The 13,325-nt window shown below is 43.4% G+C and overlaps 1 protein-coding gene across 2 annotated transcripts in view; it reads left to right on the plus strand.

The window, feature by feature from the left end:
* The window catches only part of TMEM198 (transmembrane protein 198), a 92,672-nt gene that overhangs the window by 34,339 nt on the left and 45,008 nt on the right, over window positions 1-13,325 (plus strand). For both annotated transcript variants that reach the window (XM_056535878.1, XM_056535877.1), the window contains one exon: window positions 7,829-8,404. In XM_056535878.1, the coding sequence (XP_056391853.1) occupies window positions 7,829-8,404 (576 nt within the window). The remainder of the gene's footprint in view (window positions 1-7,828; window positions 8,405-13,325) is intronic.

Raw genomic sequence — 13,325 nt, forward strand, 5'->3', positions numbered from 1 at the left:
ATTGGTGCGCCCCTTTTCCCAGGATAGGGGATATGTGACTGATCTCCAGGACAGGGCACCAACTGGTATAAGTAGTGACAGCCCACTGTGCCAAGCACTGGCTGAGGCGGGGCACCATTTTTAACCGGTGATTGGCGGAGCGGGCCGTCATTCCCGAAACCAGTTCGTCTTGGAAGGTTGGGGGCAGGAGCACTCCGAGGTAAGAGATGGGGCCCATTCTGGAGATCGCGGGGGTCGGGGACCCACCCCCAATCAAATAGGGAGATACGCTTTGGTGGGCCTATAGGGTGAGCTTTATCAAAACCTGTGTAGAGGCAGTTGCCCATAGCAACCAATCAGATCGCTTCTTTCACTTTTCACAGGCCTTTTTTTTTTTAAATGAAAGAAGCAGTCTTATTGGTTGCTATGGGCAACTGCTCCCCTCTTGCCCTACACAGTTTTGATAAATTGTCCCCCATTGTGTCCTGCATTATAAAAATAGCCCATAAATGTGAATAAACGCAGTGTAATGCTTTATAAGTCCTATGATGGCGCTGCAGGGAATGCATTCGATGCTTAGGGCCCTTGTACACTACAGAGAGACCGCACAGAATGGCCGTGCGAACCTGCAATGAGACCCCCCCCCATCCCCCCCCGAACGGAGATGTGACGCAAGTGTGAACCCAGCCTAACAAATCAATGTCTGGTGTTGATGCAAAACAGCACAATATTAAAAATTCATTAAAATAATAAATTATGAATTTAATTCATTGTACCGTCCATACATGTAATTAATATTGTACAAATATATCCCTATTGCTCACATATACCGTATTTTTCGCCGTATAAGACGCACTTTTTCTTTGGGGGGAAAAAGTCGGTGCGTCTTATACGGCGAATTCACCCCTATCGCGGCGGTCCCCGCGGCCATCAACGGCCGGGACCCGCGGCTAATACAGGACATCACTGATCGCGGTGATGCCCTGTATTAACCCTTCAAAGCTGACCGCCGCGTCTGAAGGGAAAGTGACACTAACCCGGCTGTTCAGCGATTTCACCGCGGTGGTCCCGAACAGCCCGACTGAATAGCCGGGTTAGTGCTTACAGGACACCGGGAGGGACCTTACCTGCCTCCTCGGGGTCTTCTCCGTTCAGGGATCTCCTGTATGGCCGGCGCTCTCCTTCCTCGTCATCACGTCGTCGCGTACGTGCGTCGGCGTGCGTAACGACGTGATGGCGGCGACGGAAAGCGAGGATACCCGGCCGGCAGCAGAGACGTTCCGGAGCGACGGGGACACGGCGACAGCGATGGAGCGACATCCAGGGCAGCGGTGACGGGTCCGGAGCGGCGGGGACACGTGAGTATTACCTCCTATGCAGTGGTCTTCAATCTGCAGACCTCCAGATGTTGTAAAACTACAACTCCCAGCATACCCGGACAGCCAACGGCTGTCCGGGCATGCTGGGAGTTGTAGTTTTGCAACATCTGGAGGTCCGCAGGTTGAAGACCACTATTGGGTTCAAAATCTTAATTTTTTTAGATTTTGCACCTATAAATTTGGTGCGTCTTATACGCCGGTGAGTCCTATAGGGCGAAAAATACGGTACATAATAATGGTACCAATAAATGTACCATAAGAACGAGTATTGGAAAATGTAGCAAGGTGAAAATAAAACTATATAAAAAAAAAAAAATAATGGCTTGTCTAATAAGTCATAAATAATACAACTGAATAGTGATATATATTTTTTTGTACAATTTTTCACTTGTATATATGTGTGTGTGTGTGTGTGTGTGAAAATTGTAAACATATAATAATAATAATATATTTGAAGATATATGACAAATACTGCAAGTATAGAAAAACATTAAAAAAATAAAGCCAATATCTTTGGTATACATTTGATGTGACTGCCGAAAAGAAACATAATGAAGCTATGAAATAAATAATGTACATGAAAAGAATATACAAAAAAGTTAAAAGTAAAGTAAAAAACAAAAAAAAAAAAAAAAAAGAATTAAGTCTGTACTGATTAAGCATAAAATATACGCAATTGTGTAATTCCAAAAGGTATACCATGAAAATAAAAATATTCTTTTTTTTTTTTAAAGGTTCTTTATGTCTTGTTAAGACCCAAAAGCCGCTGTTCTCAAAAGACAACCCCAAGAGCATCATTTTCCTGTGCTGACAATTGTCCATAAAAGAGAGACAAAGAGATTAAAATCACCATAAATGACAGATAAAAAAAACCCCAAAAAGACAGAAACATTCCCGAAACATTAACTTGATATGTATTGAAATGATATGTATACAAAACAGACCTTAACTACAAAAAACAAATAAGGACTAGCAAGTAGGGGGTATCACGCATACACCACTTCTCACTGGTATTATCCTTAGGGTTGTAAAGGTGACCCCCCCAATTAAAGAAATTCCTAACATCAGATTCAAGACATCCCGGCATGTTTCATCCTTAACACATGAAAAATGGGGTTCATCAGGGGATTAAAATAACAGGATTATGCTTGATGAGTACAATCTGAAAGCATGGCTGCAAAAGTTAGCAATTTTTTGGTGAAGATACCATCGGACCAATCAGTAGATAAGTGGACCAATCCTATAGATAAGTGGCCTTTTAACTGTGGACCTCCAGATGTTGCACAACTACAACTCCCAGTATTCCCGGACAGCCAACAGGCATGCTGGGAGTTGTAGTTTTGCAAGATCTGGAGGTTCACAATTTGGAGACCACTGCAATAGATGAACTACATGAACCGGGACCCTCGACAAACACAAGCAGACCCTCAGCTGGTGCCCCGTGGTGATACTCGCTCTGCTGTATTGTAATGTGGTAGATGTAGATTCTAGATTGCTGCACACTGCAAGGTGTAAAACCTCAGGGCTTAAGGCCATGTTCACACACCGTAAAAAATAAGTCTGTCATTTTCTGTATTATGAGCTGATTACGGAAAACAATAAATAAATTCTAAATAAATAATTCAATTAAACAAATAAATAAGTGAATAAATTATTAAAATAAATAACAGCCAGAGACAAGATGTCCGGACGGCATGACTTAGGACGCTCCCCTCCCCGTACGCCGGATACTGTATGCCGAGTGCTACTGGTTGAAGCCTCCGAGCTCCTGGGCGTCTGATGGGCTACTCTGATGGTGTCTGATGTGCTGCCTTGATGGGACTGCCTTGCATCGTCCTGCTATGGGCTGGTACTGGTCCGCATTTCTCCATGTCACTCCGTCCTCTATCTCTCCTATGTTCCCCAGTGCTGGGGGTCCTGGTCTGAATGAAAGGTGCCCGGGACCAAATTGCTGTTGGCTCGTGTAGCCTGGATGGAGGTGCCAATGGGACTTGAGGTTAAAAGACTGCTGGATGTGTTATTCTCCCCAGACCCAATAGCTGCGGCTGGACTATTGGGTCAGAGCTGGACACTAAGATGTCTGATAGCGGTGGTCGCGCCACTGGGGACCCCCGTAATCTCCCTACTGCACTCGGCATTCGTTTAGAGCGTCGGGTGCAGCACCGGAGGCTCATGATGTCACGGTCACGCCCGCTCGCGATGTCACGGCCTCCCATAGACTTGCATTGAGGTGGCGTGGCCGTGACATCACAAGCAGGCGTGACCATGGCGTAACGAGCCTCCGCCCCGCATCGCCGGTCATCCCGAAAGTTCCCTCCGTGCACCAGATGTCTGGGGGGCTGCAGCCGAGGTTGCAGGGGTCCCCATTGGCGGGATCCCCGCGATCAGCATCGTATCCCCTATCCAAAGGGGCAGAGTACCCCTTTAAGGAAGCTATGCATTGAAGCTGTTCATTGAGGAACGGAGTCTTGCATGAATTTGCTATCGTATCTTTATTGCTATCCTGGCGAATCAAGTCATTCTTACAATTAAGGATCCTGTAGGATTGAATACCCAGATGGTTTTAATAGGAATTTTATTACGAACATGAAGTGGAAGGATCCTAGGGTCTGGGTTTTATTCATTTATTATTTATATAATTTTTTTTTAATTATGTATAACTATGTATAATGTTTCATAATGTTATATAATATTACCGTATGTAAAAGCCATAACATGGATGATAGAAATCATGTACTATGAAATTTGTTCTATGATGTAATTATGAATTATTTTCTTTTTTTTTTGTGTATAGTTATGTATAATATTATGTAAAAGTTATAACATGGATGATAGTTTAGAAATCTCATGTACTATGACATTTGTTCTATGATATAATTATGATTTTCTTTTTTTTTTTTGTGTATAGTTATGTATAATATTATGTAAAAGCCATAACATGGATGATATTTTAGAAATCATGCACTATGAAATTCGTTCTATGAAATAATTATGAATTTTTTTTCTCTCTTTTTTTCTTCCTTTTTTCTTCTTCTATAATATAAATTGGATTTCATAAATTAACAATAGCCTATTACATTTTCAAATCGCAAGATTTAGTGTAGAATTTGATCTTATTGAGGGACATTTATCAATCTTTGCTTATGTATTCTTTTTTTTTTGTAATTTTTTCCTTACTTTTTTTTGCTTATGTGCGACTTATTTACCAACTGGTTTCATCCTGTTGATAATTTTCTTTCACGTCAGCAATTTTTCCTTTTTTACTTTGGTTGTAGCTTTTTCTGCTCCATGTTTGAGCTGGAGTAAATTTAGTCAATTTTTAACCCTGTTGCGACTTTTTTTTTGCGCAGTTGCGACTGTCGCAGTTAATAAATACCTGACTACCCGTAGTCCATTTTAAATTATTACTACGTAGTTAATTTTTGGAAAACTTGCTTTTCTCGCTTTCCAGTCAAAATGTCGCACGAAAAATCGCGTAGTCGCAGTTGCGACAATTTTGCGACAATTATAATAAAGAAAACCTGACTAAACCCGTTGATAAATGTCCATATTTATGTATATGTGCTGGACGCGGGTGTGGGGAGTATTAACGGAAAGGTTAGAGGTCTGGTAATTGTACTGGATCATATGGGGGGGATTAGTAGGATTAGAGGAGGGGGTGGGGGAGAGGTGTCCCCTTACATGTCGTTTTTCTTTCTCCCTCTGATTGGATATGGCTAATAGAATACTAATTTGGAATGCAAGGGGTTTGAGAGAGAAGAATAAGAGATGGTCCCCCAACATACGATGGCCCTGACATACGATCATTTCAACATACGATGCTTCTGTGTGTCGGGACCATCGCAAAAACGGAGGCGGCGATGACTGCTTCAGCTGCCGCCTGATAGCGCGCCCCACTTCATTTTGCGGCTCCTCTGCTGCCGCTGGGCACTGGCGACGTAGTGTTACGGCAGCAGAGGAGCGGCGAAACGACGTGCCAGAGCGTCGGGACGTGAGTATGACTCATGGTACGAATCCCTCAACATACGATGGTTTCAACAAACGATGGTCCATTTGGAACCAATTACCATGGTATGTTGAGGGACCGCGGTATCTGATTGTATTACCCGTCACCTATTGTCTGTATTCTGGAGACACGTCACTAAGGATTGTAACTTTGCGGTGATCAGGAGATGGTCTTCTGTGGAATTTCATTCATTTGGTTCTTCCTATTCATCTGGGGTGTCCGTCTACATACATAGATTTTTACTCTTCTCTCGAAAATTATAGATGAATGGGGGAGATTTATTATTCTGGAGGGGGTCTTGGACTCCAAAAAAAGTAATTCTTGCCTTTCCTTATGTCCCCCCCCCCCCCCTTTCTCTACTAAAGTTTTTGACCCTTTGATTGATTTCAGCAAAAATAAAGAAAATTATGAAATATATCTCGGTGGGGATAAGTCCAGAAGAAAAAAATAGCAAATGCACCCACATAAAACTTAGCGATTATTCAGCCATTTAGAATGCCAGCCGGCCCGGTGAACGTGGATACATCTTCAGCCATGGCTGACGAAAGGGATATCTCGGTGGGGATTTTAATTGTATTCTAGATGCTAATCTAGACCGGATTTCCTCTAAAATGATGACAGTAAGATATTCGTCCCCTTTGGGTTCCTCTATGAATGAGTTGGGTTATTTTGATATTTGGAGAAAATGATACGGCAATAAAAGAGCATATTCATGTTTTAGTTCGTCCTATAATGCTGCTTCTCGAACTGACCTAGTTTTTGGGAACGCTCCGGCAATGGAAAGTTGTAGATCTTTAAGACATGAAGCCAAAACTATTTTCGATCACTCTCCAAATGGTATTAGAAATTGGGAATAGAGGGAAACGCTTTTCGAATTTCAGCTACAAAATTAATCCTTATTGGTTAACTAATATTGAAGACTTAGAGGGAATTGGGGGAGAATATTGATGAATTTGGGGAAATTAATAAAGGGTCAGCTAGTTTGGGGAATGTCTGGGATGCTTTGAAGGCCTTTTTAAGAGACCTTTTCTGTAAAAAAAAAATATATATATATATATATTTTTTTTAACCCCTTAACAACCACTGACGTAAATGTACATCCTGGTGAGGCGGTACTTCGCGCACCAAGACGTATATTTATATCCTGTACATGACCGCGAGCATGTACATGACCGGGTCATGTGCGGCAGGTCCCAGCTGCTGATACCAGCCAGGGACCCACCGGTAATGTCCCACATCCTCGATCCCGCAAATGTCTGCCATTAACCCCTCAGATGCCGTGATCAATACAAATCAAGGCAGCGCTGCTACATTTTATGCTGCTCTGATCGCCCGCGGCTGTTTAACTTTCTGGCACCAGTTAATTAAAAAAAAAAAAAAGTTTTCCACGGGAGTACCCCTTTAAGGTCAAAATGGGCTTGGTCCGTAAGGGATTAAAGGGGTACTCTGCCCCTAGACGTCTTATCCCCTATCCAAAAGGATAGGGGATAAGATGTCTGATCGCGGGGGTCCCGCCACTGGTGACCCCCGCGATTTCGGCTGCGGCACCCCAGACATCTGTGACGGATGACTGGCGATGCGGGGTGGAGGCTCTTGAATAAGATGTCTAGGGGCAGAGTACCCCTTTAAGTCAATTATGCCACTTTTGATAAGTAGGGAACAAATTGGCTTTATGCTGAAAAAATCTGTCTTTGATAATATTCATCAGGTATTTGCAGGTATTCAGACAGGAGAAAGAGAGTGCAGCTAAAGCATTCGACAGGGTGGAGAGGCCCTTTCTGGGAAAAATCCTTGATAAATTGGGAATGGGACCAAAATTTGTTAGTATGGTTAAACCTCTCTATTTTCAACCTGTGGCAAAGGTTCGTATTAATGGAGATCTAACGGAAAGGAACAAGACAGGGATGTCCTCTCTTCCCTATGGGCAACTTTTCCTCTAGACAGGTTTTGATAAATCTCCTCCATGGTTCTCTATGAAGGATTTGGAGAGATACTTATTATGACAGCAATTGAAGGGTTTGGCGCGGTCACAGGAATGGTAATTAACTGAAACAAATCAAATTTACTTCCCCTTGAGAATGAGATAATGGAAAGTTTTGGTCCCCTTAAGATACTCAAAAAGTCAGATAGGGATTTCAGGGGGAAGATATCTCCTTTAATTATGGATTATCGACTTTATTTAAAACCAGCTATTAAAAAGATGGGGGGGGGGGGGGGGGATTGAGGTATGGCTAAAATTTCCACTCTCCATGGCTGACAGAATAGCATTATCTATAAAGATTATTCGTCCTACTATTTTATTTTTTATTAATGCATCTCCAATTCCTATTAAGGAAATTTGGTTTAAAAAAATCTGTGGCATAACACATTATAGGTAGACTAAAGTGGGGAATTGATGATGGAAAGCGGATTATGGATCTATATGATGTTACTTGACTCACTGATTTGCCTTCTATCCCTCCAGGCTACCGATGCTTCAAGGCTGTTATGTTCCTGACGGGTCTGATGTTTGGCTCGGTGGTCATCTTCATGCTATGCTACAAGGAACGGGTTCTGGACACTCAGCTGAGTGTGGAGGCCAGTGTGGGCATTGGCCTTGGGATTGGAGTCTTGTGTGGCCTGGTCACCATGCTGGTGAGGAGCGTGGGGCTGTTCATGGTGGGTTTACTGCTCGGATTGCTCATAGCCATAGCCACGCTGATCGCCATGGAGCAGTTCTACCACCCGCGCACCGTCTGGGTCCCAGTGGCTTTACTCCTTGGGATTGGGATGCTGTTTGCCGTGCTGACCTTACAGTGGCAGCGCTTCTTCACCACACTCTCCACCGCCGTCTTTGGCAGTGCCATCATGACAGTGACTGTGGATTACTTTATCGAGCTCTTTCTGCTGGTGCAGTATGTGTACCAGCGGATGAAGGTGGACCCTCCGCAGCCCATATGCTGGTACAGCTGGGTTATTCTCGGCATCTGGCCCGTACTTAGTTTATTGGGAGTCCTGGTCCAGTGGAAAGTCACAGCAGAGGGCTACTCTCATACAGAAGGTAGGTACCCCAATATTAATTATTTAAAGGGTAACTCGACCTAAATGTATCCTCTGAAACATCAAATCTCTCACCCTCTCCCCTATTCTTCATCTTTCCATACCCCTTCCCTTCCTCCTTGGTTGAACATGATGGACATGTGTCTTTTTAACTGTACTTTGTCAGAAGATAATAGTGGGGGTCTACATAAGTTAGGACCCTCATTAAAGGGGTTATCCACCATAAGGTGATTTTAGTACTTACCTGCCAGACAGTAATGGACATGCTTAGGAAGGACCTGTGCTTGTCTTGGGGCTAAAAAGTATTTAGTCAGCCACCAATTGTGCAAGTTCTCCCACTTAAAGGAGATATCCACTGCTGAAAAACGTATCCCCTATCCTAATGATAGGGGATAAGTTTCAGATTGCAGGGGGGCTGACCGCTGGGGCCCCCCGTGATCTCCTGTACGAGGCCCGGCAGCCCGCGGGAAGGGGGCGTGTTGACCACCGCACAAAGCTGTGGCTGACACGCCCCCTCAGTACAACTCTATGGCAGAGCCGGAGCGCTGCCTTCGGCAATCTCCGGCTCTGCCATAGCGATGTATTGAGGGGGCGTGTCGGCCGCCGCTTCGTGCGGTGGTCGACACCTGCTATCTGGCCAGCGAGCCGGGGGCCCAGTAAAGGAGATCACGGGGGGCCCCAGCGGTCGGATCCTTAGGATAGGGTATAAGTTTTTCAGCACTGGACTACCCCTTTAAATAGATGAGAGAGGCTGTAATTTTCATCATAGGTTATAACCTCAACTATGAGAGACAGAATGAGAAAAAAAATCATAAAATCACATTGTCTGATTTTTAAAGAATTTTTTTGCAAATTATGGTGGAAAATAAGTATTTGGTCAATAACAAAAGTTCATCTCAATACTTTTTATATATACCCTTTGTTGGCAATGACAGAGGTCAAACGTTTTCACACACTGTTGCTGCCATTTTTGCCCATTCCTCCATGCAGATCTCCTCTAGAGCATCCATACATTCATATATATTCATGAATATGAGGAAAAACTCAAAAGAGATTCACTTCATACAGGATGGGAAAAAAATGGAATAATAGTAAATGGCGCCATAATTTTTGTCTATTTAGACAAAAAATGGAGGTGTCTTTATTCTATTGTTCCTATGTATTTACAATGCAAAATAAAACAAAAGCGGCCTAGTCAAAATCTATAGGGGAAATTTATCAAAACCTGCCTAGAGGGAAAGTTGCTGAGTTGCCCATAGCAACCAATCAAATCGCTGCTTTCATTTTTGAAAAGGCCTCTGAAAAATGAAAGCAGCGATCTGATTGGTTGCTATGGGCAACTCAGCAACTTTTCCTCTGGACAGGTTTTGATAAATCTCCCCCAATATGTTTTGGGGCCTGAGGGTCTCCATGGTAACAGACTGAAAGGAAATCCTCATGTAATCTGAAACTGCAGTCCTTTATGGATAGCAACATAAGGATCAGACTACCCATACCTTGTTGTAGTCTGTTACCGTAGAAACAGAGAAGCCTGCATAGAAGTTTCATACACAAAATGACAAGTTTTAAATGTTAACTATTTGCAGTTGCTTTGTTTTAGCGAGTTATGTTTAGGGCAGTGTGTTTCCAAATAGCGTGTCTCCAGCTGTTGCAAAACTACAACTCCCAGCATGCCCGGACAGCCACCGACTGTCCGGGCATGCTGGGAGCTGTAGTTTTGCAACAGCTGGAGACACACTGTTTGGAAAACACTGTTTAAGAGAGTGGAATTTTCCTTTCAAAGGGATTTTCCTACTATAGGTTTTTTTTTATGACAAGGCATGCCTACTCTTTTGTTGTTTTTTTTTGTGGGGAGAACTGATGTTTTTATTGTCACCATGTTGGGGTACATAATACTTTTTAATCACATTTTGTTTTTGTTTTTTTGGGGAAGGTGAGGTGGTCAAAAAAATGCAATTATGGCATATGATAAATGGAGAAAAAAATGGGTGTTATATACGGTATATATATATATATATATATATATATATATATATATATATATATATATATACACACACACACACACACACACACACAAGAGGTAGGCAGAACAACCACAATAATGCCAAAAGAGTCCCAGGGTTCAGGTAGACAATTGCAGTCCCAGTTGAAGACTGCGTAGATAAATTTAAGAAAAGAATTCCAGCCGTCAATTTATGTGAAAATAGTGGGAAAAAGACGGCATGATGCCAATGAAACGTCGTATTTGACATGGGTCAATAAAATCCCACTATTTTCACTATTTTGAATAGACGGGTGTGCTGCTGGAATTCTTTTCTTGTGTGTGTGTGTGTATATATATATGGTTTGAATTTAGTTTCACACACACACACACACACACACACGGTATATATATTCTTTTTTAATAAAAAAAAATATATATATAATAAAATAAATATATATATTTTTTGACTCTGTACACGTCATTGTAGGGATGTACAGAGATGACAATATGGAAATTGTGTCACCATCCAAATACTTACGGACCAGATTGTATAAATGCTATTAGATTAATTAGAGCAATTAATTTATAGAACTCATAATAAGTAGCGATAGGCGGCGTGTAATGAATCGCTATCACTCTCGGGAGGATTCCCGCTCACCTGGGACTTTTAATAGCAGGAAGTCAATCTGCATTAATATAAGTAGCAGTAGAACAGAACAGGCGGCACTCAACATCTGATGCAAATGCTCGTTCATTCTTAGCCAACATTTTTAGTAGGAGTACATGCAGGAGCATCCAAGGAGATACGGCCGTTTCACGCTAAGTGCACATCATCTGCCTCATATGGCCTTTTTAATATGTTGCTGGGGCTGCAGGAAATATAATAAACTGTTATACTTACCCGGACCACTTACCCACCGCTGCTGGTTCCTTGGTGCCTTATCTCTGCCCTGGTCCTCTTCATCACTACTTCCACTGCTGTTTCGTGCAGACAGGAAATTGTGAGAATATATTCCCTGCAGCCCCAGCAACATATTAAAAAAAAGGCTTTCTTTGTGGACTACCCCTTTAAAGGGATACTCTGGTAGAATTTTTTTTTTTTATATTCAAATCAACTGGTTCCAGAAAGTTAAAAAGATTTGTAATTTACTATTATTAAAAAATCTTAATCCTTCCAGTACTTAGCTGCTGTATGCTCCAGTGGAAGTTGTGTAGTTCTTTCCAGTCTGACCCCAGTGCTCTCTGCTGACACCTCTGTCCATGTCAGGAACTGTCCAGAGCAGGAGAGGTTTGCTATGGGGATTTGTTCTTGCTCTGGACAGTTCCTGACATGGACAGAGGTGTCAGCAGAGAGCACTGTGGTCAGACTGAAAAGAACTACACAACTTCCTCTGGAGCATACAGCAGCTAAGTACTGGAAGGATTAAGATTTTTTAATAGAAGTAATTTACAAATCTGTTTAACTTTCTGGCACCAGTTGATTTTGAAAAATATTGTTTTCCACTGCAGTACCCCTTTAACGTAAAGGTTCTGGCGTTACCGTTGATTTAGGATTAAAAATGAGATTATGATTGCCATCTAGATTAAAGGGGTTATCCAGGAAAAACCCTTTTTATATATATATATATATATATATATATATCAACTGGCTCCAGAAAGTTAAACAGATTTGTAAATTACTTCTATTAAAAAATCTTAATCCTTTCAGTACCTATGAGCTTCTGAAGTTAAGGTTGTTCTTTTCTGTCTAAGTCCTCTCTGCTGACACCTGTCTCGGGAAACGCCCAGTTTAGAAGCAAATCCCCATAGCAAACCTCTTCTAAACTGGGCGTTTCCCGAGACACGTGTCATCAGAGAGGACTTAGACAGAAAAGAACAACCTTAACTTCAGAAGCTCATAAGTACTGAAAGGATTAAGATTTTTTTTTTTTTTATAGAAGTAATTTACAAATCTTTTTAACTTTCTGGAGCCAGTTGATATATATATAAAAAAGTTTTTTCCTGGAATACCCCTTTAAGGATTGCAATAATGGCATTACATTTTTGGATGGTCTCTGCTGGTAGAGCCATTGTAAGGACTTAGAGAAAGGTAGATTTGCTAAAGGGTGTTGTCACGATGCCGGCTGGCAGGAGGTGGATCCTCTGTGCCAGAGAGGGATTGGCGTGGACCGTGCTAGTGGACCGGTTCTAAGTCACTACTGGTATTCACCAGAGCCCGCCGCAAAGCGGGATGGTCTTGCTGCGGCGGTAGTGACCAGGTCGTATCCACTAGCAACGGCTCAACCTCTCTGACTGCTGAAGATAGGCGCGGTACAAGGGAGTAGACAGAAGCAAGGTCGGACGTAGCAGAAGGTCGGGGCAGGCAGCAAGGATCGTAGTCAGGGGCAACGGCAGGAGGTCTGGAACACAGGCTAGGAACACACAAGGGAACGCTTTCACTGGCACAATGGCAACAAGATCCGGCGAGGGAGTGCAGGGGAAGTGAGGTATACATAGGGAGTGCACAGGTGAACACACTGATTAGAACCACTGCGCCAATCAGCGGCGCAGTGGCCCTTTAAATCGCAGAGACCCGGCGCGCGCGCGTCCTAGGGAGCGGGGCCGCGCGCGCCGGGACAGGACCGACGGAGAGCGAGTCAGGTACGGGAGCCGGGGTGCGCATCGCGAGCGGGCGCCACCCGCATCGCGAATCGCATCCCGGCTGGAGGCGGTATCGCAGCGCACCCGGTCAGTGGATCTGACCGGGGCGCTGCGGGAGCGAGAGTGTAGCGAGCGCTCCGGGGAGGAGCGGGGACCCGGAGCGCTCGGCGTAACAGTACCCCCCCCCTTGGGTCTCCCCCTCTTCTTGGAGCCTGAGAACCTGAGGACCAGATTTTTATCTAGGATATTGTCCTCAGGTTCCCAGGATCTCTCTTCAGGACCACAGCCCTCCCAG

This window comes from Hyla sarda, chromosome 8 (genome assembly GCF_029499605.1).
Source record: "Hyla sarda isolate aHylSar1 chromosome 8, aHylSar1.hap1, whole genome shotgun sequence".
NCBI lineage: Eukaryota > Metazoa > Chordata > Amphibia > Anura > Hylidae > Hyla > Hyla sarda.